Below are 25,592 nucleotides of genomic sequence, written 5' to 3'. Positions count from 1 at the left end.
AAATCTTGGGGGTGGGGGGTGGGTGGTAATTCAATAGTCCTTGACTCCCTCAGTTGTGGAATTTTCACACCAGGAGAGAGGTCACCTCTCAGCTAACCATTAGGATTTTACCAGCCGAAGCTAACATTTGAAATTTCACCTGCAGCCAGGGATTTCAGAGCAGTAATGCCTATCTGCTCATCCTGCCAGCTAAGCGGGCAGCCTCGCATTCTGCATTGCAGTAGCTTTCTTAATGGTGCCAGGGAGATGATCCCAGTGGAAGGCACTAGACCAGTCTAAGGTTGGATTGATTGGGTGTGGAAAAGACTAGCAAGGTCATCTTAGGAGAGGTTACATTCTGTAGGCTAGGTGGAGATTGAAAATATCTGTCCCAGATTCAGTGGTTCACTGAGCATCTGTGAGCGACAGTGTCTGTTTAAAGCACCAGAAGTGCTGTTATACAGGAGGAGCTTTTCTCCAAACTGGGAGCACATACTTGTCCCTTTCACCCAAACACATCTCTGGCTGTTTAAACCCTACTTTGTATGCCTACCTCCCTCACTTTGTCCAAAAGCCCTCTAAACCAGAGACTGTCAGAAGGGAGGTGCTATATGGAGAAATTATTGTATATAATGACATTTTTGTGAGATTATAACCTAGTGTGACTCATTGAACAGGGCAAGGTCTTCTGCGTGAAAAAGGCAGTTTCAGATTTTATTTGGGGAATATGTACCATAGGGCTATGAACCATAAAACTAGTCTTATTTAAATGGCTCAACAGTTGAATGTGCAATAATACCAACAGTTGTTTAGCTTGTGATTCCATGATAAACGGTAGCCTCTCAGATTCATTTTACTAACATATGTAGCACTTGGTGTGTAGACTACTCAACTTGGTAAAATTAAAACGCCATAAATAGCCAAGAGCTTGTTGCTGTTCTTCCTTCATAATGTTTTGACAGGTGTCTGAAGTCCTGCCTGATGCATTTCAATTTTATTTTCTTACAGAGATGATGATAACAAAGAAAATTATCCGGACAACACTGCTGTCGTAGAGGAAAGGCAGCTGCCTTTGCAAGATACTCAGCAGCACAAGCAGCAGGCCGTAATTGACTACGCTGTAAAGCCTGAAATGGGCAACTTAAAGCTAAGAAAACCTAAGCCCATTGCAAAGCTAGAAAATGGGAAAAGCCATGAGGAAAGTCAGGTAAAGAACTAAATTTACCAAGGGTAGGTTTCTGGCACAGCGTGTGAGCACACATACCTTTTGAAATGCAAAAGGGAGCTCGCTGGTAATCCATGATGTGACTAAGACCCCAGAATAATCTACCCTGATTTTCAGGGACCTGGCGTCCTGGAACCCTCCTGTAATGACAATTTCTTTTAGCCAGGGAATTGCAGAAAGAGGTGTTGCAACTGCTACCAGAAGTGAGTGGAGAGCATAACTGAAGATGTGTATATATCTGTCTTTAGATTTCCTGTGGCTGCTTGCACCATAAATGAAAATCTTGGTAGCTGCAGCACTTGATTAAACATTTTTTGCTTTGTTTATTAGACTGAGGATCTCTTGCACTGGTATTTTGGCTGCCAATGGAGATTTCATACTTTCCCCTTACCTTACTTTCTGGTTTTTTTCTCATCTTTAAATAATAAATCTATTCCAATGCAGATTCTGGTACCGGTGCTCTTGCCCACAGGCTTCCTCAGGTTGAGCTGAGCAGAGCAGAACTTTAATTTTTCCAAACGCTATAAAAGAAGACTAGAAATTAAGAAGCTTCTACTGCTGTCTGTGGAGGTACATTGCTATGTAGACTCCAGACTTGTCACTTCCCAGCAGCTGTTGGAAGTGCCTCTGTTCTCCCCCAGTGCTTCCCAAGTCATGTTTCATGTGCAGCGTAAAGGATAGAGCTCTGGTCCAGGTTTAACCCCTCAGCTAGAAATATTCTCATAACCAAGATAGTTGATGTTAACATTGGTAGCTTGTTGGCCTGTAGTAGGCACAAGGTGTGAGAGATGTCTGTATTTACATCTCTTCTTTGATGTATAATGTATTTGGCTATTTTCTGTCTCTCGTCTCTTCTTGCTTGTGGATAGAAATTTGCAGAACGCTTTCTGAAGTGAACCCATTGTAGACCAGGAATTATTTTGGTTCATTTTTTCAAATTTATATTGGGAATTAATCATTTTGGATGGCATGTCTTACCTTCTAAGTGAGGAATGTCCTTCTAAATCGCAGAAGAAAAATTAAAAGCAAGTGGCATCCCAATGGTATTACCACAGTCTCTTTCAGAAGATCAATGTCAAATCTTGGCCTAATCTTCTTGCATGTTTTTGCCGGAGTTCATCCCTGAGATGAAGTAATAATTGCTGATTTTTTTGTAACTGTATTGTGTTACTAGGAAATGTTATTTAGGTTGCAGGGAGATGCACGTTTATCAGCAGATAAGAAAAATGATAGGAAATTTTGCCCTCTGAAGGGCAAGTGGAGGCATATTAGAAAGAGGAGTCATGAAGAAGTCATAAACAGGGCAAGATCTGTCTCATATTAATCTGTTGCTCTTTCACCTACTTCCTAGTCTCCTGTCTGCCTGCTCTCTGTGTATGTCATGCCTTTATCTCTCACCCAATGAAAGCTAACACAGCACAGATTTGCTGCTCTATGGTATTTTACATGCCCTGAAGTAGTTAACTGAAAATGTTGATATTATTTCGTGGGAAACTTTTTGAGTATATAATTAGACTGCCATAAAATACCAGTGCAACTTAGATATGCAGCCTCTGGAAGGAAAAACAATGTCAGGCAGCTAACTGTCAGTGACTCAAGGGTTTGAATTAGGAAAGACAAAAGTGGTCCTGGGCCCCCACACTACCCTTTGCTCCATCTCTGACATACTGAAAGAGGTAAGATAATGTAGCCACTATTTTATCTCACCTTTGATTTGATGGGAGTACTTGAGGGATGAGAGTCAGTGTAGAGATTTGAGTGTAATATAAAACCCCAACACAAAGCAAAAATCCCTGCATAACAGGAGTTCCATTCATTCATAGAGGGAATTGTATTCTAGTACTGTGGAACACTTTTCAATGGATATCGTTTATCTACACTGTGAGTTCAGTGGTGCTTGCTGTAGAGGAAAGAGTTTCCCTCTTGCAATGGTTTCCAGAAGGAAGCCATTTTGGAGAAAGCATCTACCAAGCCCTTTATTTTGCATAGCTTTCACTCTCATTAGCGAGGATATGCATGCTCCTTGGCCCAGAGTGCTTGCTAGCTGCATCTTCAGCTATGTCAAGGGCTTTTGTTCTAAAAGAAAAAAGCATCTAGCTCCTGGCTTTGCTAAAGTGCCTATGAAAAACAAGGCTCTGCTTGCAGAAGAGTTCTGTGAAGAGTTTGTTTCTGTGTGTAGTTTCTCATTGAGGTCCTTGATGACCTCCCAAACCCTGTTGCAGCTGTGTTAGCAGCCCTAGTTGTGAACTGGGAGCAACTGCTTCTCTCCATTTTGAAGCTGAAAGCAAAGTGCTGCTGTGTTGTTTCTAGTAGCTGTTGTTTATATGTATACAACAGGTTGTTATTATTGGGAAAAGTGGTCCAGACTGATGCTTTGAAACACAGCGCAACTGCGTAATGCCTGCCTTTTGGTGAAACACCTCGTCACCAAGCCCACTCAAGGAGATAAATGATGTGCTTAAAAGCAGCTGATGTTGAGCTGACAAACATCAGTATCTGAGTATATGCATTTATGAAAGAAAAGGATGATGTCCTGCACATGGTGATTAAACTGTTCATCCTCATTTTCCTGAGTTTGACAGAGTGCTTTTTCAACAGTCTCCTCACTTCCCCAACCTGACTTCTCTGTGGCATCAGAAAGAAACAGTGACCACATTGCAGTGACAGTATCTCTTTTAAAGGTGTTGCTCTGATAAGCCAAGGAAATGTTTGCTACTCACTCCTGTGTGTTATAAACCCATGAGTTGCTTTTTTAGAAAATTGTCCCTTTAAAATCAGAATAGACTATTGGGAGATAAAGAAGTTTGCTGCATGTGTTGGAAGGATTAAAGTCTGTTTGGATGGGAACCAAGTTTGTGTGCCTTTCTACTAGTGAGAATCCAGGGGATTTCCATTGTAGAAAGGTCACTGAGAGGGAACAGATCTCTGTGTTCAAGTAGAGGAGAGATGGCCAACTCAGGGATTTTGAGCTTCACAAGGCTCTCAGTCTGCTGGAGTGTGACTCCTGTTCCTCTGACTTTTTTGAAACAAGTGTAGTACTGTTGGTTATGTACCCTAGGTCTTGATGAAGAAAAGGTTATTAAATTTACAGTGATGATTAACAGAACCAAGTCTAATAAAAGTGTAGTACCAAGTGACTTCACTTGACCACTTACCAGCTGATAAAGTGTCACTACAGTAGAGCTGTACCTTGGATATTGCATGCAGTTATTGCTTTGGGGGCAGGAGCTGGGTATGGGGGCAGCTGTAACCTTTCCAAAGTATGGGAGGAGAGGCAGGCTGCTGGAAGGTAATTACACTGCTGTACTCCAGCTACTTGATTTCCTCTTTCCTATGGTTTCATGAGCTTCTTTAGCAATTCTGCAATGTTAATCTATAGAAAATCAAATTAATTAGGATTTATATGACTTCAAGAGGTGAGGAAGCATATGCTCAGAACATACTCTGGGGAGTCAGTGTGAGAACAGATGTTGAGGAATGGAAAGTCTGCTTTCCTTCCCTAATCCTTTCTCCTGTCACTCACCTTTGATGCACAGGCATGAATATGGATTATTAAATGAACCATCCTCAAATTCTTTACTGATACTGAGACATACTTATAAAATGAGACTAAACATGTTAACTAATAGGTAGAGACAGTAAAAGTTCAGTTTTAAAGTCATATTATCAAGGTAAATGACTATAAAAATGAAATGGTGGCTTGACAATCAATGCCCAGATGTAAGAATGCTGAAAACTGCTGTGTGAAATTTTGTATTTTGAGTATAAATTAAGTGGGCAAATTGCATTGGTTTCAAAGAACTTCCAGTAATTTGGCATTAAAATTGTGGTTTTAAATGCACTGGAATCAAAAAACCAGAGCCAAAGTTAACACGAGCTACACAAACACATGAATGTGTCAGGCAGTCTGCAAGTTGCACTTCATTTTTTAGGTATGCTTTCTTTATGTTTAAACCATACCTCCCATTGTGGATTAAATCTGTTCAATTCAGTGTCCATTAAATGTACCTGCTTATTTTCTTGTATGGACTGGCATTTTCAGGAGAAGTAGGAGGCAATTCTGCTCAGGACTTCAGCCTACTTTTCTGTATGACACAGCACCATGAGGTATGCCAGGGCTGTGATCCCAAATGCTGGTACAATATCTGCATGGTGCTTGCATTTGAAGAGAGACAGAAGTGTTTGTGTGTTGGATAAAGCATATGAAGGGTGCAAGGCACTTTCTGGTGTTCGAGAGGAGATTAAGCTGCTGCGTAAACACAGCAAAGGTTTATATGTCTGTACTGTAATTCAGATGTTCTGACTGAGATGGGTTATGACATGCTGTGATTTTTTTTAAAAGAAAATAGATTTTTTTAAAAAAATTTAGCTTGTGAAACAGAAGCTGATTTATCTCAACATGTGTTTCCATGCTGGTAATTTTTGACTGGTCCCAAACCCATGTAGTATTTTGTGTACAAAGCAAACATCATGGTAGTGATTATGCAGCACTGAGGCTTCTCAGCAATGCCTGAAGATTTCCCTCTTCACAGACTGCTTACCAGATGCAGCCTTGTTGTAGAAGCTTCACTCTATAGTGAAGAAGAAACAAAAATACAATGAAGACAGGACTATACTGTTGGATGCCTTTGACACATCAGGAATGAACTTCATTGCTCTTAAATAGAGATTCCATCAAGGGTGTTTCCCTGTTACTCTTTAACATCCTAATGACATAACTTATGAACAACAACGAAAAATAAAATAAAATAAAGTAAAATAAAATAAAATAAAATAAAATACAACCAAACCCCACCCAAATCTCAAACATCAAGCCTGCAAGTGAGTACCAGCATATATTCTTGTCCTCAGCTTTCCCTTTATTTTTACCAGGTGTGTGGTTTTTTTACAAGATCCCTTAGTCCTTCATCATTAATTTTGAGAAGTGGGCACTGCATATTTCTCATGAGAGAAGACCATTTGGGTAACTTTCTTAAATTTAAAACTTTTTTATAAAAGTGTAATTTAATTTGGTTTAAGTACAATGTGTCTCTAAACAAGCTTTATTCATAATCTGTAAAGATGGAACAGACTAGGAAGGAAGTAAAAGCAGTCACTGTTTTTGTAAATGTAGAATGCCTTCAGCCCTTCAAGTTTCCATCTGAACAGTCCTATCCAAACTTCCAACTTCCATGCTTCCAGCTAAGCTTTGGACCAAAATCAGATACATTGCTTTACTAAGGGAAGTGAACACTACTGTTTTGCAAAGCACATTGTATTTTAATTTTGTAAACTATTAGAATAAAATATTGGATGATAAAAGCCAATAAAGAAGTAGGAAAAGGTCCCACTTTATCGCAATTTCAAAGAACTTCATTAGCTTACCCCTTTGCAATGCAAGGGAAATATTATAACCCATTTTATAGGTAAGAAAATTAAGATCTGCTGAACACGTCTTGTCACAGCTCTACAAGTGGTTTTCAGAAGCTTGGAGTAAAATGCATACCTTTCTAATTCCTACTCCCTTCTTCAATTCGTTGGACTAAATTGGCTTTTTTTATTTTCTGTGTGGCAGGTTGGCTGGTGTAACTTTTTTTTTTTCCCTCACTGCTCTTCACTCCTCCTGCGGCAATACTCTCTTCATAAAGATACACAAATGCTAGGGAAGGGAAAAAACTGGTTAAACCTTGCAAATCTTATTTAAGTGAACTGCATTTGCTTTTGTCAAATTTTGACAAAAATTTTTCTGATGATACCCAGGTACTAAAATATTACTGATATGTGAGTAAATAATTTCAAAGGAAATCTGAATGTGTATATAAGCAAAAAAAAAACCCCAACCCCCAAACCCCTGTGTGTTTAGCACCTCTTAGCTCAGAAGCTGACATGGGTTATCTAGCTAATAAATAGAAGATGGGTTAGTCTGCTTTGGTTTCAAAGAATGTTTTACAGTGAAAGAAGATAGTACTTTGTTTAGAACCTTTTCTAGTCTGTATTTTCCAGTTGTTTCCAGATTATTACTAAAAATTAACAAAGAACCACAATCAGCATCCGGTCTCATGGAGCTCTTTTTTTCTTAAAGCAAAATATTCAGCTAAGCCTAATTGGTACTGACAGGGCATTCAACATTTTTTTTTTTCCTTTGTGCAGGAGCTGGAAAGTGCATTGCCAGGCCTTCCAGAGTGGCAGGGGAAGGCTGGATCCTCAGCTAATGACTATGCACAGAACGAGGCTTTCAGATGCCAGGAAGCAGTCGTGAGATTTCAACCAAGGTATGTCTTGGGATAAGACAGTGCATTTCACTTCTGATTAACTGTAGGAAAGGCTAATTCATTTGCTGCCTCTTGTATAAAATATTCAGACTCCTGCCTCTCATTGGCAGTTGTATTCTGTATTTATGTGCCTAGAACTGTTTGGAGAAAGTGAAAGGGATGAAGATAAGAATGCAAATTTCATCATTCTTTAAACCCATGCATTTCAAGCAGGAAGAACATCCTCAGTTCGGCAACTTCAATTCCTCTGTGCCAAGTTTCAAAAATATCTTGGCACTTCTTTTCTTTTTCCCCCAATGCTGACTTGCCTCACTCTTTCTCAGAGGTGTATTTTCACCGAGAAATGGGAATGGGAAGTTGCACACCTGATTTTAGCATGAGTATGCATTTATGTACAGTTTAGACCCTGGGTGCTGCGGTAACTGCTTGTTCCAATGCTGTGAAGGTTACAGGGTGTTCAGGTCAGGCATAAGCCAAGTCTTGATTTCAGGTAACTCAGCTGATCATGAAGTAACTCAGCTCTGGTAACTATTGGAAGTCACAGTTCCTCCTCTGATCCTTCATGGCTGTGCAAAAGGCCAGTGAGGGTGTCTCCTAAGGATAATATTTAGCTCTTACTGACAGGCTTGGACTGTGTAAATAAGATCATGGTCTTCATGGCTGTCAGGTTTTGGGGCACTACTTTACAAATTTCCCATGCTCAGGTGCTGATTTGGCCCTGCTTTGCTGTGCACAAAGTTTCCGGGAAGTGAGCCAGGTCTCTGCTCTTTGTTCTTTGACAGCCTTGGTGCTGTGTGGCAGAAGCTCTGTCTCTCTTTGGAGGGACCAGAGCAGCAGCTGGAATGCTCAGTGGGTCAGGGCACAGCTAGTGGGCATACAGAGCTAATTGCCTCCAAGGTCTGTTTCAGGTCAGGACTAGGTTAGTAGTGACAGTTGCCATCCAATGGCAGTTTGGTGCTTTGTGTGAAATGAACTGGTTGCCTTCACCACAGCTTTTAGTAGGCAACATTGTAAATGATATTAATTTGTGCTCTCAAAGGAAGCTTTAGCAGAATGACCAAGCATTTAATTAGCTTTCACAAAGAACTGCTTTCACCTTCCAATGCCTGTATCTGTATCCAATCCAATGAGATACTGCAAAGTCCTGCATCACAGTGTGTTTCTAATTAGCCACAGCCTAGGAGGCTTGCCTTCTCTTTTTCTGGCACTCTTTATGCTAGGAAAAAATCACATGGATTTCTTGTACTAATAGGCACGTAGTGAGTTTGGTATCACAGAGTTAGACCTGCCCAGTGGCTTGGCTGGTAGGAGGTCTGCGTATGGGTAGATAATGAAATAACATTGGTTAATTTTGATTGGTGAAAGGAATATGATGAAAGAAACATGGAATTTAAAGATAAGAACCAGAGTAGAGTGTGCATGAAAAACCAGCAACCACAGCAAAGTTCCTCTGCCCACTTCAACAGTTTGGCCTTTTTAGTTGGCCTGGTATTAAACCGTTGTTCACTATGCTATTTATTCCTATTTAACACCAGGCTAGCTCCTTAGGAAGCCTGCTATCCACAAGTGCTAAATCTGTTAAATAATGGTACCTGGATTTCCCATGCTAAGAGTTGTGAAAGCATAGTGATCAAATCTCAACTTTGGCCGTGTCTTAGTTTGATTATATTACAGCAAAATGGAGGCGACTTTACTCTCAAATAAGGAACTTGAAACATGGAGTAAGCAAGCATTAACACGTGGTCCCTGGCCTCACACACACACTTATTTAACTGTCTTAACTGTCCTTGGAAAAAGCATTCCCACCACCCAGCTGGGGCAGGGGACTTTGAATTACATATGTTGAAGTTACCACTTTCAGTTTGAGGGTCACTGTGTCTGGTGACTCCTCTTAAGGGTCACCAGCAGCTTTCCCCATCCCTCCGTCGTCAATCAGCTTTGATGGGGCCAGAGCAATTACGTGCCTATGTCACTGCTCATGCAGGTCGCTGGCTGCTGCATCAGGATCACAGAACTGGCTCGTGCAACAGGCTGTGAAACATAGCTGCCAGGGTACGACATCTTGCCTTGTTTTCTGTCTTCTCTGCTCTGGGACATGTCAAAGGTTAAGTATTCAGTCTTGGCAGCAGGCAGCAACCATAGCTAGATTTTGACAGAACGCATCTGCTAGCCCCACAAAACTTGAGTTTCACTGTCTTCCATCCTGGTTTTGCTAGGTTACTGCTAAAATTAGCAATGCTTTGGAACACTACATCTACCTAGGATCCTGAACTTGTAGACCAAAAGCTTTCTGGTCCTTTGGAGAAGATGGCCACACTGTGGCAGGGGTGCCACTGGCAGGCTCCTCTGTCTATCAGATGTGTGTATGGAGGATAGGAGAAGAAGGATTTATTTTTGTCTCATACTAAGAAGCAAGTTTGATTATTTCTAGTGCAGCTTGTTGTTACTTCTGCTTTAATTTAGTTTCTGCAGGCTGCTGTCGCTCTGTCATTAGTCTTATTGGAGTTTAAAGTTCTAGATGGCTCTCAACTGTACAGTTTTTTAAAGAATCTGTTGGTGAAGAGATTTACAGTCAGAAGAATGAGAGAATACTGTCTTGTTCTTAGCTAAGCTATACCTGACCTGTGAATCAAGGATTTTAATTTCAAGAGGTGTTTATCATGCATGATTTATGAATATCAGCATCAATTTAGAATATGAAATTCCATTTGCATGGAAGGAAATCTTTACATTTTATTACAAGAACATGGATTTCTAATACTATTGCTACTGATTACGTTGAATACTGCTCCAATCATCGTGTGTAGTTGGGTTTGGATAAGAGTGTAATATAATCTGCAGTTTTGGGAGATAAAAGTTATATGCAGGCCCCAGGAACAAATGTTACAATAAAGAGAATTGCCTTTTTTAACAGAGAATAGAAAAGCCAGTATGGAACAATACATATGATTACAAAAAGCTGCTCTTACCGATTGCCTTCTCAAAGGCAATCAGCAAAACTGATGTGGATTGCATAGATGTATACACTGTTACCTGAATAGAGGATGATGTTTTCTTCAGATGCCTGTTACACAGAGAGGGGGCTGAAATATGGGACTCCTGGGCAGTAGAAACACCAGTGTATCAGAGAAGGTTGCATTCCAAGAACTACATTTTGGGGTTAAGTTTTCTGTCAGACAAAAATTCCTGAAAGTTTCCGCTCTACCCCATTCCCCAAATAAAATGGGAGTGGAGTGGTTTTGTTCAGTAGGACTCAGCTGGTCCCTGGGTTGGTCCCTAATTTCTGCAGAGGCTGTAGGGTGGCAGTTGCTGTCAGATCTACGACTGTTCTTCAAGAAAACTGGAAATACCGGGAACCCTGGGCTGCCCTGGATTATAGGCTCAGCCAGAATCTCCCAGGGCTTCTGTGCTCCCCTGAGGGAGACCAAGCTCTAGTGAGGCTTTCAGTATTCAAGTTTTCAAGGGAAGTAGCTTTTGAGAGTGCAGTTCAGGTAGGGACTCTTGTAGTTTCCACACTTTCTGCTGAACAGCTACAACTCAGGGATGTGTGGGAAGGAGCAGGGAAGCTGCAGAAGTGCTGATGTTCCCGCGCCATATGGCAGACCTGCGCGGGTGAGGTAGAGCTTGTGAGGCTGTGTTCCCACACAGGGAGAAAACTTGACCAGATTCCCTCCAAGTCCTGCCTGAGACCTGGTGAAAATTTGTCACAACCAGTATGTGTCTGCGAATAGCCCTCTGTCAGCAAATCAGGATTTGCTGATGAAACATTGCTTTGCTAGGAAATGATTGATCAGTTCCTAAGAACAGTTTCTTCAGGAATCTTGATGTTACACTGTTGGTGTTTATGGTTCCAACGATACTCCTCATAACGCATGGAAAGTCCCTGAGCGAGCTCTTGGGTTGCAATACACTTAAGGAAAAAAAGAAAAAAGAAAAAAGGTGGGGTGGGGAGAGGACAGAGGGGCAAACACAAAATAGCATCTTGCTGTAGCCCAAGTAAGGACTGTGCCTGATGAGTATGAGAGGCGCTTATAATAAGAAAAACAAGTGTGGTCATCCACAGCTAGCCTTTACGTAACTGCTGAGATTGATGAGACAGGCACTGCTACATTGGCTTTCTGTCTGGCTGCTTATTCCAGCATTCAGGGACTGCCCAAGGAGTAGCCTAGGATGTATCCTAACAGCCTAGGGCCCTTAATAGTGTTGTTTCTTGCACTGCAAATGTGCGCTTTATGTTCATCCAAAAGCCTGTTGCAGTTCTGTATTGCTTTGTAAGGATTCATATGCATGCTTTTCGACACATTTGCCTGCAGCCATGTAGTAAGGTGGTGACTACGTTTGAATTTCATAATGCTTTTTGCCATTTGTGGAGGTCTGAGAACCTTTCTGTTTTCCTGGCATTGAGGTGTGTTGGTTGTGGGGTCTGCCTTTCTGTGAACTCGTGTGATGTAACCTCTGGATAGGCTGAATCAGTCTTTTGATGTGGTACTGAGATGACCCTTTCTGAGCTGTTAACCTGGTAGGCCACCCTCACAGTGGGAGGGGTACAACTGGTTGCTAGACTGGAGACAGGGTAGGAGTATTGGGCCAGGATAGACTGAAAGTGAATCTGGAAAGTGGGTTTCATCCCACAGCACAGTGGGTGGTTTGCTTGCCAAGATTTATTCTGGTATCACTAATGCATTAATTGGCCCAAAATACTGAGCACGTGTGGCGTTGTGGTGCATAAGCATGTAAGTCTCCTGAGGATGGAGTAATCCAGGGTTGGTCTGGATTGATACTTGCAAATTATGGAATGTAATGCGCCTTTCTGGATTTAGTCTGGGAAGTAAGCAGTGACTTTGCTTGGGTTATCTTTAAACATTTTTCCTAGTTTTTAAAATTATGTGGTTTTATCTGAACTTTATGCGAGTTTAGAAGTGATATCATGCATAATTCAGTAATTCACATGTTCTGGTCTGTTTTTTAAACAGCTCACTGCTCATGCAAATTGATCTTTCCCTTGAAGTCTGGTAGGAGCTCTGTTATGAAAATTAGTATTTAGAATTTTGTTGTTGTTGTTATGTCCACAAGCTTCAAATGTACATGTTACTAGGTTGCATCTTTGTCATCTGTGCCATGCAGAATAGGATAATTCTGCCAAAGCCAGTTGCCAGTTGCCAGTCTATAGGGAGGGTGAGAGATCAGGCCTTTCATATTTTATAAAGAATGATGTAACATATATTTGAGTAGTAGCCACAGAGAGAATTCCATTTTCATTATTTTAGATAATGTAAATTATACAAAATAAGGGGTGCCTGCAATTACTCAAAATTTCAGATGAGGCTTAAAATAATTTTAACGTGCTCAGCACAGATGGAAAATTAGGGGTTGTTCCTCTGCTTTTGAAGTTAATGGATATTTTGTGATTAACTTTTAATGAGAGTAGGATCCAACCCATAGTTATTAAATTGTATGCCCTTTGTTGCTTGGTGACAATCAGATAACCTGCATTTGCTTAGCAGAGCAGTTAATCTTGGTGAAAACAAAAAACACACCCCAAAATTCTCTATATAGAGTAAGATCAGCTCAGCATACATATATGACTATTAATGTAAATGGTCTTCACACAGAAATGGTTACTCACCTTAATGATTTCAGTATTTCCAGAATCTAAAGAATGCAAAAATAACAGCATCTTCCTCCAGTATTTTTAGTGAAAAAGAAACAGTAAAATGCAAGACTTCTGCATCCCTAAACCAGCAGACAAGAACATCATCCTGAATGAGAGAGAGGTGGTACCTCAGGGATGCTGTAAGCTTTTTTCTCTCCAGGGTGCAAGATTCATGAGCGATACAGCTGTGGATTATGTAGAACTTCTTCGTATAGCACCTGTAAGAACTGCTGGTACTGTTTTTGTTGGGTATTTTTTAAAGAGAGTTCACACTGGCTGTGTGTTATGCACCCTGAAAGGAGTCATCCAGATGAATACCAGAAGTGTACAAATCTTACGCAAGTCCTTTTCTTCCTTTCCTTTATGTCTAGCTCTAGTTCAATGCAATAAATCGCTCTTTTTCTTCATTAGTGAATTAATTCTTCAGCTGTTTGTAGCCTTGCAGGTCCTTCCTTACATATTATTAAACCAAACTATAAATATTTCACTCTTTCCTATTAAATTAGTCCTTTTGCTCTCCCTATGCTTTTTTTTTCAGGTTTCTTTAACTCTTCTGCTGCCTCATACTGTCCTCTCTGCTGCCTAAAAGCTAAACATTAGTTGTTAGGCATTAACCTTTTTGCTTCTGTAATTCCATTTTCCTTTTGTTCTCTTCACATTATGGAGACATTTGCTATTCATTTTCAGGTGAGATGGTGGAAAGAACATGTATGTGGAGAGCTACATAGAGATGTAGATAGGTGCTTGTACAACAGTCAGCCAAGGCACCTTGCTGCTTAAGTATCTCCAGAAATCACTCACTTCTGATTGTATACCTGTGTATCTTGAGGGAGGTGCAGGCTGGCTGACCTGTGAGACCTCTCATTCTGGTGCTTGATGTACCACCACCAAAATGACTCATTTTTGTTCCTATGCAAATTGCACACCTTTGATCCTGTTTGGAGGCAAATGGTTGTTCACCCTGGTGTAGCTATCTAATGTGTCTGTGTTGGTAAGGAAAGCGGCATATCCATCATTTCAGTCTCTAAATGCCTCATAAATCTATGAGGAACGACATCAAAGGTCTGCACCTCTGTCTGTACTGTTTTGGAGGTCTCCAGAGACTTTTAAAACTGTTTGGTTTTGCTGGGATGACTGAACACAATAGGTTGAAAAATATGAATTATTTTGTCCAAAGGAATCTGGGTTTTGTGTTAGTTTTGATTATGCCTGTGAGCGAGTCTTGCAGCGGCCAGCAAACATTGACACCTTTTCAGCAATGAGAATTCTCATGCTCTGAGACAGCAATCGTTTTCTTGCTTCAGCTGAGTTGCAATTTGTGATAGACCCATCAGGCTTTGAAGTGGAGTGTGGAAGGCCTCTGCTTTGAGGAAGGGCAGAGCTGTGGTATGAGGCTATTCAGTTTGCTCATCTAATCTATAGGAGGTTTTTGTTAGGCTTCAGTTTCATTCCTTGGTAGAGCAAGTTTGTAAGCTGGTAGGTATGTGGAGCCCTAGGCCATAACCACATCTGCCTGGATGGGACACAGTTGTCTCATTAGCCATAGTCAGAGGGAAGAGATTTTCCCCTTGCCAGTGCAGGACCTTCCCTTCCCATCTCCATGTGGAGAAGCAGTGATACACTGAAGGATAACCAAAGGTATGGACATCTCTGATGGCTGCAAAGTGACACTCATGAGAAAATGTGGCAATCTCTCTTACTCAAAGGATTTCCAGCTCCTCACGAGAGTCCCTTGGGTCTTTGTGAAATGTGCAAAACAGAACTTAAACAGAAAGTTGAAGATTGGGAGCCTGAAATACCATCAAGTTTAAATATGGAAATATTTATTCTTTATGGCTCTGATACAGAAAAACTCTTGTTCGTGGCCTAAAGCATGTGGGACAAATCGTGCTTAGATTTAAACGTATGTTTTAGCTTTTTCTTGGCTTTAACCCTAGCTCACCAAGATACTGAGAGCTAATCATGCTTCTGTAGGACTTTTTCCTGTGTGACAGAGGGAGCCTGGATTTTAATGTCATAGTTTCCAGGACCTCATTCACAGTTTAAATATATTATTTAGGACTCCAGTAAGATCACTGTTGTTTTGAATGAGGTAAAAAATACAGATGTAACTTTCATAGAAATATTTTTTTTTTAATAAAACGACTTTATCCCATAACTTGTAATTTATGTACAGACATGATGAAAAGTTTGAAATATTTGCTGCACAAGTAAGCAATCTATTGAGTGAAAATTCTTGTTTTGTTTTGTAGAATAGATCAGAATACATGCATTTCACCAAAAGAAGCAACTGAGCCATTTAACAGCTTAAATGAGGTAAGTTTAATCAAAAGTTGAAATATAGTGTTACAAATTTTGAATTAGGTATTTGGTTTTCATTAATTTTACATTTTGGAATAATGTAATCACTTGAGAATCTTCAGTTAGCTTTTTAATGAATCATTCTAGTCATGTTTTTGAAGAAAAGCTTAAAAATGTGATACAAGACTGCTATAACAGTTTAAAAGCCCTAAGCAGGAGATTTTAAAATATTTTAATCCAACTTTATGCTGCTTTCTATTTGTGCTCAGGAAAGAATTAAACATTCAATATTGACTAAGTGAAATGCCATAATTTCAGAACATTTAATTTTTTCCTCATATTACAGCTCAAATGTGTTCGGCTCTCAGTTATGTTTTGTTTAAAAATAAAGAGTTCTCAAGGTTGCTACATCCTGTATAAATAAACTATGAAGAGTACAATGTAGTCTAAAAGGTACTCTTGTAAAATGGGAAGAGAGGAGGGTTGGAGTGAAGAGGGGAGGGTTGGAGTGAAGAGGGGAAGCAAGAAAAGCCAAATAACACCTGTGACACTTGAAACAAGAGCTGTTTTCACAGGGATTATGGCAGGAGGATGGCGTGAGAGTAGAGCACAAAGAAGCTGTTTGTGTGATCATGTCAAACAATGAATGAGCCTGGGCTAGATTCTCATGATCAGCAATATACTGGAGGCCAAAAAAAAGCTTTGCAATTATTCAAACTGGAAAACCTTATAAAGCATCTCCTGCAAACGAGGGTATCTGCATACTAGCATGGAGTATGCTTACATACTGCAAGCGCAGTGAACAATACTGAACTTAAACAAAGAGCAGACAATGTTTTTAAGTGTACACCGAGACAACAGAACAACAGAAAATGAAAAAAAACCCCAGCTTTGTTTCTGTAATGAGCTAGAGAACATCTATGTCTATTAATAGATGCCTGACTCTCATTAGGGGAAAACCACAATGTGTCCTTTTAAAGGAATTCAGACTTAGTCTTCTCCTTACAATGAATTATTTCCTGTGCATTTGTGTCGTTGTTGCTATTGAAAAATCTCAATGATAACTAGTTAGGCACATTCCGTGACCAATACAAGGGAATATACTCAGCCTCTCTCTAGCCAGTTAAGACCTTGGGAGAAATCATCAAGTTATTGATTCTTTTGAGAAGCCCCATTGCTAATAATTACCAAAAATTCCACTCAAAACCCTCAATTTAAAATTCTTGCAAAGAATTCTTTAAAGGTTAAGATAAAATATTTTAATAAATAAAATCAGTATAAGATATTAAACCAGATAATTAGATCAGAAATTAAAATAAATTGCTAATAATTTATGGGGAATGAGCAAGGGTTACATTCTTGTCCTTTTTTTTGCAAAATGTTAGATTCTGTTGTGTCTCAGGTCTACTGCAAACCCAAATGGATATGTTTCATAAGAAAATAAATTCCCTTCTTGGATTAGAGAAAGAGGTGTTTCTCCTCACTGCTCACCCACGGCATTACACAGACCCAGGGCATATCTTGTTCTATCTTACTGTGGCTTGCTTGTTCCCCATAAAGGAAGTTCTGAATTGAAAATGTCATATGCCTCAAGACACAAATATTGTCATAACAGATACTGCAGAGATATTTTTGCGTTCACATAAAATACATGTATCTTATTTTAACTTGAACTCTCAGATTAAAAAGCAAGGGAGATGCTTTTATATGTCACTGTTCTAATGTGATGTATAAAAGCATTAATTTCCTTAGAGAGAAGAAATTGAACGGGTTGATATTTGCTCAGTTTCTTTTCTATATGAATCACTTCAAAGGCCATTAAATACTGAAAGCTTGGATTATTCTCCTTCTCTGCCCCATCTGATTTCATAAATCCAGTAAATCCATCAATAAACTGGATGTAATAAATAGCTGCCTTCCTGTCCTGGAGGGGTATAAGCAGGCCCAGAGGCAGGGTGCAGGCATCCTTAATATTCAGAAACACCATGTGCGGGGCAGGATGGTTTCAGTTTATGCAGGAAGCACCAAGTCTGGACTTTGCCTCTCCTCCCTTCTCCCTGTCAGCCTCCAGGCTGAGACCAGGTGGGGTCCATGGGTAGGGCAGACCTTTTCCCTTTCCCTCTTCCCTCAGGTCTTAAATTTACCAGACCTTAGGATGTCCCTAAGGACAAAACAAAGGATACTGATAATAGGCATGCTTTTTCAGGGAAAGAAATTATTTCTAACAGCAGAGGCTCTCTTTCAGCCATTGTTAGCTATCTGCTGTCTGTGTGGATGTGCAGTGGGCACTGATTGATTAGCAGGTTTGGCAGTGCTGTAGCTCTTGGCGCAATAAGGGAGAGTGCGGGGCTGTGAGGCTCCATTTGGCACGTTGTGTCCCATCAGGCTACGACTCCCTGGACGTGCTGACCAAACCATCACATGGCGCTGATCCTGCAGGGCCCCATGCAGGGATCTCCAGCTGGAGAGGGAGTTACTAAGAAAAGAGGGAGGGCACCTACCAAGAAAAAGGTTATAAGCTATTTTAGGGGACTCCCACTCATTGCCACAACATTTTGGTGATAAATTGGGAGTATTTGTTCATTCAGTGTCCCATTCTCCAGAGGGATTTAGCAGTGTGAATGTAGGTGTGGGGTATTTATCTCTAGATGTAAGAGGTTATCTATCATCTCAATAATTCCTTGCCCTAAGGTGTCCGCTCTTGATTTTCAGTAATCATTGGGTGGAAAGAGAGATTGTCAGTGGGGTACAGTCTACAAGCTTACTTGTTAGTCAAGATGGCTTCTTTACTACAGGCTGAGCTTGCTCTGCAAACAACAATCCTTTTGTACGGTGTTTTCTCCAGCAGGCAAGAGTGATACTTTAAAGACTCCGGTTTCTTAAAGCATTAGCAGAAATTCCAAATAGGAGAGAAATACCACACTGTCTCTCTTTCTCTTTTCTTCCTGTAAATGTCTTTATTTTTCCATTGTCTTTGATCTGGAATAATGTGGGATATTTTTTCTTCTTTCAGTGGAATTGGCATAGCTCAAGTTCTTTGAATTGTCAGTTACTTAAGGCAGACAGAAAAAGAGATAACAAACCTTTGTCCAAGACAATTATAGTTGCTTCTTTTTCAAACTTGCAAAATACTATTCTTAAGAGGCAACAATATTAGATGTATTGCTGAGTGTGAGCAGCGCAGAAGAGTACACATCCCACCACTGTAGCAGGACACCTGCAGTCACATCAGTACAGGAAACTGGTATTAGAAAGTATTGAAGAATTAGGGGGAAGTTGGAAGTGGTCAGTAAGATTTCAGATGAACTTAGGAGGTTTAAGAAGATAAAAACAAGGCTCAGACTTTATTATTTTCTCTTCTTGCCTTCCTTTTGCCAGCAGTTGGTAGCATGTTGGCCACCTCCAGCGAGCCCAAGGATAGAGGACCCACTGGCAGTTGCTGATAGTATGTCCGTGTCCCCTCCCAGAGCAACTCTGCTTGGGCTGTAGTTGCAGAAACAGGGGACTGCACTGCTCCTGCCACAAAGCAGGAGGTCTGAGGCTGGCAGGATCCAGCCTGGCTGTTCTGGCATTGCTGGTACTTCAAGCAGCCCTCTGAGAGGGGCAGGACAGGACATGCAGCAGGGCAGGCAGCAACGTCATCCCTACCATTTACTAAGACGCTCCTGTTACCCATGATTTGGTGACCCTGGGCAGCTTTGTGCTTGGCCTTTGCTTAAAGCTATGTCTCCTTACATGTGTTCCCATAAATATGTGGTGGCTTTTCTCATATAGTGTGCTGTGGCAGCACCATAGTACTCAGCTGTGTTTCAGGAGTAAGATGAGGTTGATGGCATACTCCAGATTCATCATCTCCCTGGTAACATCAAAATGACCAAAGCTACTTAGTCTTTTTCTCCCTACATCAAATCTCTGTCAAGGACACATTCATGAAATCATAGAAGGTATTTCTACTATTATTATTATATGAATTTTTTTAGTATTTGGCAGTGACTGGAAATTTGCCATCCACCCACCTTCCACAGATGGGTGAAAAATATCATTTAGAGCAACTGAATATAAACCAGCTGGTGAATTATAGCATAAGCATTGCCAAAATACAATATTTAACAATGTAGTCTGTGTGAATACTTTTATACTGAACTTGCCATAAATATTAATGTATCATAAGAAATAGTGATGCAAAGTCAATGTATTTTCTTGATATGGGAATATTTTTCTCAAATGCTTGAAGTAACAGTCTGAAGGTTAGGTATATTTGTCAATTATTTGCCTATGTTCACCTTGTTGGTATGTTCTTCTGGTATGTTTGCCTATGTTTTCCTTACTAGGTAGCCATCAGCAGTTCTCTTGATAGGGCTGGGATCAGAGTCCTCACTGGTTTGTAATTGGCACAGTCATCTTTTCCGAGATGACATTAATGACTATAAAATTCTGCCCCTCTGTTGTGATTTGGGTCTAGCTGGGGTGAGAGGCAGTGGAAAACGAGGCCTGCCATGCCATGAAAACTATTCCCAAAACAGTACCATGGGTACCATTCAAGTCGGCACCCTTCTCTTAACAAGGAAAATTCACTGCCGCTTGAAAGCTGTTGAAGGTGAGATGTTTTCCATCATTCTGTCTCTAATTCAAGAAAGCACTGTAGAGGATTAGAGAAGACTTTGAAAGTGGCTTATAAAAGATGCTCAAATTGATGAAGAAGTCTACTAAAAACACCAAAAGCAGGAAGCCAGGTAGGGTATCACTGGGACTGCTGGCTGGCTGACATGTAAAACAGGCACTAAGGTGATATGGCCGTGAACAGAGAGGCTGAGTGAATTCGCTATATTGGTCTTCACTGATAAAGCCCATGGTGGGGACATTGGCACACGTGGTATACTCTTTCTAGGAGACAAGTCAAAGGAACCAGCTCAGTTTGAAGTAATACATGTAAAATATTGGACCAAACAGTGTCAGTAAGTGACAAGGAAAGGATGCCAGTCCTTCAAGAGTCCTGGAGAGGCTGAGGTGTGAAGATGAGGCACTGCTGGTCGAGATGGGTAAATTACCCTTACAAATGGCAGCTGGGCCAGAGGATGGTAGGTAGTTAATGTAACCTGTACCTGGGAATAGTAGAAGTATCTTCTGCCTCAGATCATAGAAACTAGCTCTGTATCATGCCATATTTTTAAAAAATAGTATTACATTTAAGCATTTCATTATGAATTAGTGCCTGATCTTGCTGTCACTTCTTTTCTGGAATTATAGGATGAGATGTCAAAATGTATCTTGACAACAGATGAGAGTGACTTAATTCTAAAATAAATGTATAACACAAGCCATTTCTTTGCTCACACATCTCTGATATCAAGCTGCTTCTGATAGGAATGGCCAGAGCTCCTGTTCGCCCTGGGACCAGGAGAAAGGAGGTGTTCCTGTATTTCCTTTTTGACCTAGGCTGAGGCCAAAGTCCAAGTGTTTGATTGTAACCTAATCTGTTTTGTGGAATGGGATGTGGATTTTGAAGCACTCCTGACAGCACATACAGGATCGCAGGATTTAGTTATAGTGATCTTGTGCTTTTTTGAAACTTCCCTTTTTTGAGGTATTTCTTAGAAAGAGCTACTTTGTTGTCCCTTTTCACTGCCTGAATTCTATAAAAGAAATGAAAGGTTTAAGGCTGAAATCTTCCCTGCTATTCTCAGCCAAATTAGTTTGGGGTTTTTGGTTGGTTGGTTGGTTTGGTTTTTTTTTTTAATCTAAAACCCCTGGCATCCTTGGGTTTATAAAAGGGCTGTATTACAATAAAATTAATGCAAAGACATATTAAACTACACACTACATAAGTGACATATTGTTACATAAAGGAAATTATTCTAATAAATATTCATTATTTCATTAAATGAATCAATAAATTGGTTTCAGGTCTTTGACAGAGTGGGAAAGGAGCTTTTTGGGGTATAAACTTGAGGATTTTTCTTTCTGTTGCAACTCAGAAATTTTTTTCACAAATACGTACCATTTGAGTGACTTAACATTTTATGTATAATTCTGTGCGTGCTAGCTGTGTGATTATTAAGACAGCCTTGTGTGGTTTTGTTTTATGTTGCAAGCTATATTTCCCCTGTGAGAGGGGAACTGAATACTAGGGTATTGGTAGTGACTCATTTTGCCCAGTCAGATGGTGATTAGGGCTTTTCACAGCATTTACATCACAGCAAGATGCTTCTGTCAGATTGTACAGCTGAATATTGCATGCAGCATTAAAGATTTAAATAAGAAATGGACCAAGCATGACACAGTAGCTGGAAGTGATGTTATAGATAACTAGCTTTGTCCTCATTGATTTATCTGCAGCAAGTGACAATGATCTGTTAATTTTACCTTTGCAACAGCTAGGAAATGATCTGGTTGCCCTGCAGAAGCAGCAGCAGCCTACATAAAAGCTATGTCTACATAAAGAAGTTGCTCTAAAACAGCCAATTAAAAAATATCTCTTCCAAGAATCCCATGAGGGAGTGTGTTCTCAGTAACTCTTTGTTCACTGCTGTATACTGCACAATCGGCTGGAGAGGGAGATTTGTTTTTTTATGAATGGTAAATGGGGAGGGACATAATGTCATCAGATCGTGATGTCAGCCCAATGAATGAAATACTTGCTTAGTGTATTGCTTCAAGACCAAGAAAAGGGACACCATCTCAGTTTGGCTTCCTAGAATAAATCGTCTTTTGCTGACGCAGTCATCTTTCCCACGTGTCATGAATAATCCATGTAAATTGGGACTTAAATAATCAGAAGTCAAGAAACTGGTGGAATAGTGCACGTTTGTTCTCTTGCATATCCCCACAGAGCTGCTAGTGGAACACCCCTTTGCAGGCGCTGCTAATGGGCTCAGTGAGTTGAAGAGCTATCGCTGTATTCTGTTGTTCTCTATCTAGCCCAATGTTCTGCTTTTGTCTGCAGAATTCTTTGTTGAAGCTACAAGCCCTTGAAACTGATCTGTGCTCAGCATTTCTGCCAACCCAGGAAGAAACTCCTCAGCTGCCGGCACCCAAGGATCCAGCCCCTTCATCAGTCCAAACCAGTGTGCAAGCTGATGGGGCCAGTTATGGAGGTAAGCAATCATGTCATGATGTGTTCTCATTTGCAATTATAAAAAAGCCCTGTGACTTGCAGTTTAATATCAGATTTGCAGTCCTTTGGGAAATAGTGCAGAGCTGATGCAAAGCACCATTTCCTGATGCAAATGCTCTGTAATGTAAAAAGGGGTGATACCTGTTAAAAGAACAGAAATTAATGGCTACAACATTCTGTTTTTCTGAGAGAGAGTCTTGCTTTTCAGACAGGTTTTAAGAATCCTGATTCTTTTCTTTTCAGTTTTAATCTGTTTTTTCTTGTTCAAGTAAATTTAGGCTCTTTACTTCCTATGTCTGTATTGTGTGAGATCACCTGCCACAGCATGTAATTCTATTTTTGTCATTCCTTTTGTCAGAGCAATATCACTTCATTTCTCCTATTATTGATTTTAATTTAATGCATCAGCAGAGAGATAGCGAAGGTGAGTTTTACAGCATGTGGATTTTAATCATTTATGAACCCATATTATTACCCATCTGGGCAAACTGTGGTGTATTATCTCTCCCTCTTTCCTCAATATGGAAACCAGTCCTTGCAAATAAATAGCCCTAAGGCTCGGCATTATTTTTGTCAGTTCATAGCTTGTAGTCACAGGGCTGGCAGAGTCGTGATGCTCTGTAGAAGAGGAATCACTGTTCGTGAAAAATAGGTCAAAGGCACTATGACTAATACGTCTCACAGACAAGTGACATGAATACACAAATACATAAATCATTTGCCATGTATGGTCAAAATTAAGGCAGACAGGTCAGTAACTCCTTTGCAATTGATGTTTCATGTCAGAATAAAGGTTGGGCTCAGAAGAACTTATTTCAGAGACTGTTTGCTCAGAATTTTCAGTAAGAAATAACAGTATGTTATTTACCTAAAAAAAATCACAAATGACAGTGTTCTACTTAATTCTAAAGTTTGAGATTTGCATTGCACAGTTAAGGAAAATGATATGTAGAATCCAAATTATTATTAAGATGAAGGAGTGCAAAAAATACTGAATATCCTGAGTTTTAGTTTAAAAAAAGAAAAAGGGATGCTTTATCCCAGCTAGGCAAATACCTTAATAGCTCTTGGATACAAGTATGGAACTTGCACTGCTGCTAGTCCCTTCGCGTGGATCTGAGGCAGAGACAGATCTCATAGCCGTGCTGCACAGGCAGAGACATTTTGCAGCCCATACAAAATCTGCACTGACTCTTTTCCTCTATGGCAGGGTGGGGTTTTCCTCCTATTCCAACAGTTTACTGAATTATTTTGTTCTGGTAGTTTCATAATTCTTTGTTAGAATGGTTCATAATTTTTTCCTTTGCTTATGTTTGCTGTTTTGATTGGATTTTGCCTTAATTCATACCGTTAGTGACCCCTAGCCCTCTCTAGTTCCTGTTTGCCTATCTGCAGCTACACAGACAAATACTGGATGATGTAGCATTTCTCTCACGCAGTTCAGAGCATGCTCTGTCACTCTAGGTGTTCAAACTTGTGCTTTAATTAGAGCTTACCTATTTAGAGGAGTTTAATGTACGCTCATTCCTGCTAACATCTGCTTTGTGGTTTGTGGCGTGTTTTTTTTTTTAATAAGTTGCCATTTTGCGTAGATAGAACTAGTCATAATTCTGCCTCTTAAATTACTACTGAAATCATCTGATACATTCAGTTAAAGTACCGTTTTCACATGGGACTATTTGCTATTTCAGCTTGAACTTGGATGGAAGTCCAGAGATTTGTACCAGGCTAGGAACAGTGTTTTTAGATGATGTGCCATATATACTATGTCTCTAGTTACTAGCCGTGGCTCAGTGAATCAGACAATAAAAATTTTAATATTAACAATGTACGAATGTATTATTTTTAAAATAAACATGATTGTGTAGTCTATTTAACTTCTTTCATCAACAAAAATTAGAAAAAAAACCCTATTATATGTATGGTGAATGAAACTAGAACAGTTTAGTGAAATGACAGGGTATTTCAGGATGCAAATTTTAAAGTGAACAGTAATTCTTATCTCTGAGCAAAGTCAACAATTTCCAGTTTACTTTTGAATATGAAAAAACTTCAATTAGAGCTGTCAAAATGAGACCATAAAGAATTGCAAGGGGGTATTAAGCTAGGTTTTAAGGGGAAAAGAAGAAAAGCAGAGTGTGAGTTATTCTTATAGCTTTGGGATATGGTATACATCAAATATGTGACTTGAGCAGTGAGCAGCTGAACTTTACTACAAGATGTTCTAAATGTCTTTTAAATTAAAAATTATGATACTGACATTCACAGACATAACATGTTGAGGAATGAACACATTACATCTGCATATTCTTTTTTATATACGATGGATTTAAGCGTATTATTCTTTTACTTAAAGAATATCACATACAGACTTGTAACATATGACTTCTTGTCATATGACTGAAGTCCACATTTTGAAGCATACTGTATATTATAAGATACTAGATCTTGGCTTTAAGTCCTGTGGTAAGCTCTTGTCAGTACTAAGCTGGAGTGAGTAGACGAGATGGAGGAAATGCAGATAAGGGGCAACTTACTGGCTTGGCTAGAGGTAGTTTTAGTTCCCAGTTTTTGCAAAAATAGAGGCTAAAATTAGATGAGATACATGAACACGGTAGATGTTTGGTCAGTTCATGGGCTGCTCTCAGGATAATGCTTAGTGTCTTTAGGATCTGCACAGAGCTGGAATCAGGATGATGGCCCTAAGTTGCAATTAAAAATGGAGCTCGTTATAACTTGTCATCATCCTGACATGTTCTGATATTTTAGTAACTGGGTCATCTAAATGGATCAGTTTGACTTGCTGACCACTTCTGGACAGCAAGTAGTCATTTAATGCATCTGTCGTAGAGTTGGGAATAAAACCTTTCTTAGGGCCCTAACAAAGTTGCAGCAGTCCATGAGCTTTAGTGGAGCAATGCTTTCAGGAAGCCCTGGTGCCAAGGAAATGGAAGAGCCCTGGCCTTTGGGAAATACTCCCAAATTCACCTGGCATGCAGATTGTCTCCCTTTCAGTTGCTAGCCGAATAAAAAAAACCTCCTTGAACTCTCGCAGCTCTGTGTGTTTGG

General features: G+C 40.0%; 1 protein-coding gene across 4 annotated transcripts in view; it reads left to right on the top strand.

Moving 5' to 3' along the window:
- FAM13C (family with sequence similarity 13 member C) overlaps positions 1 to 25,592 on the top strand; it is a 126,876-nt gene that overhangs the window by 79,885 nt on the left and 21,399 nt on the right. For 2 of the 4 annotated variants that reach the window (XM_075758789.1, XM_075758791.1), the window contains 5 exons: positions 988 to 1,186; positions 7,334 to 7,455; positions 15,361 to 15,424; positions 22,353 to 22,503; positions 22,882 to 22,947. In XM_075758789.1, coding sequence (XP_075614904.1) covers positions 988 to 1,186; positions 7,334 to 7,455; positions 15,361 to 15,424; positions 22,353 to 22,503; positions 22,882 to 22,947 — 602 coding nt within the window. The remainder of the gene's footprint in view (positions 1 to 987; positions 1,187 to 7,333; positions 7,456 to 15,360; positions 15,425 to 22,352; positions 22,504 to 22,881; positions 22,948 to 25,592) is intronic. The other 2 variants (XM_075758792.1, XM_075758793.1) reach the window with 1 other exon arrangement.

The sequence above is a fragment of the Balearica regulorum genome, chromosome 7, assembly GCF_011004875.1.
Source record: "Balearica regulorum gibbericeps isolate bBalReg1 chromosome 7, bBalReg1.pri, whole genome shotgun sequence".
NCBI lineage: Eukaryota > Metazoa > Chordata > Aves > Gruiformes > Gruidae > Balearica > Balearica regulorum.
Note: the sequence above shows the minus strand (reverse complement) of the source record. Positions and strands in the feature narration are given on the sequence as shown.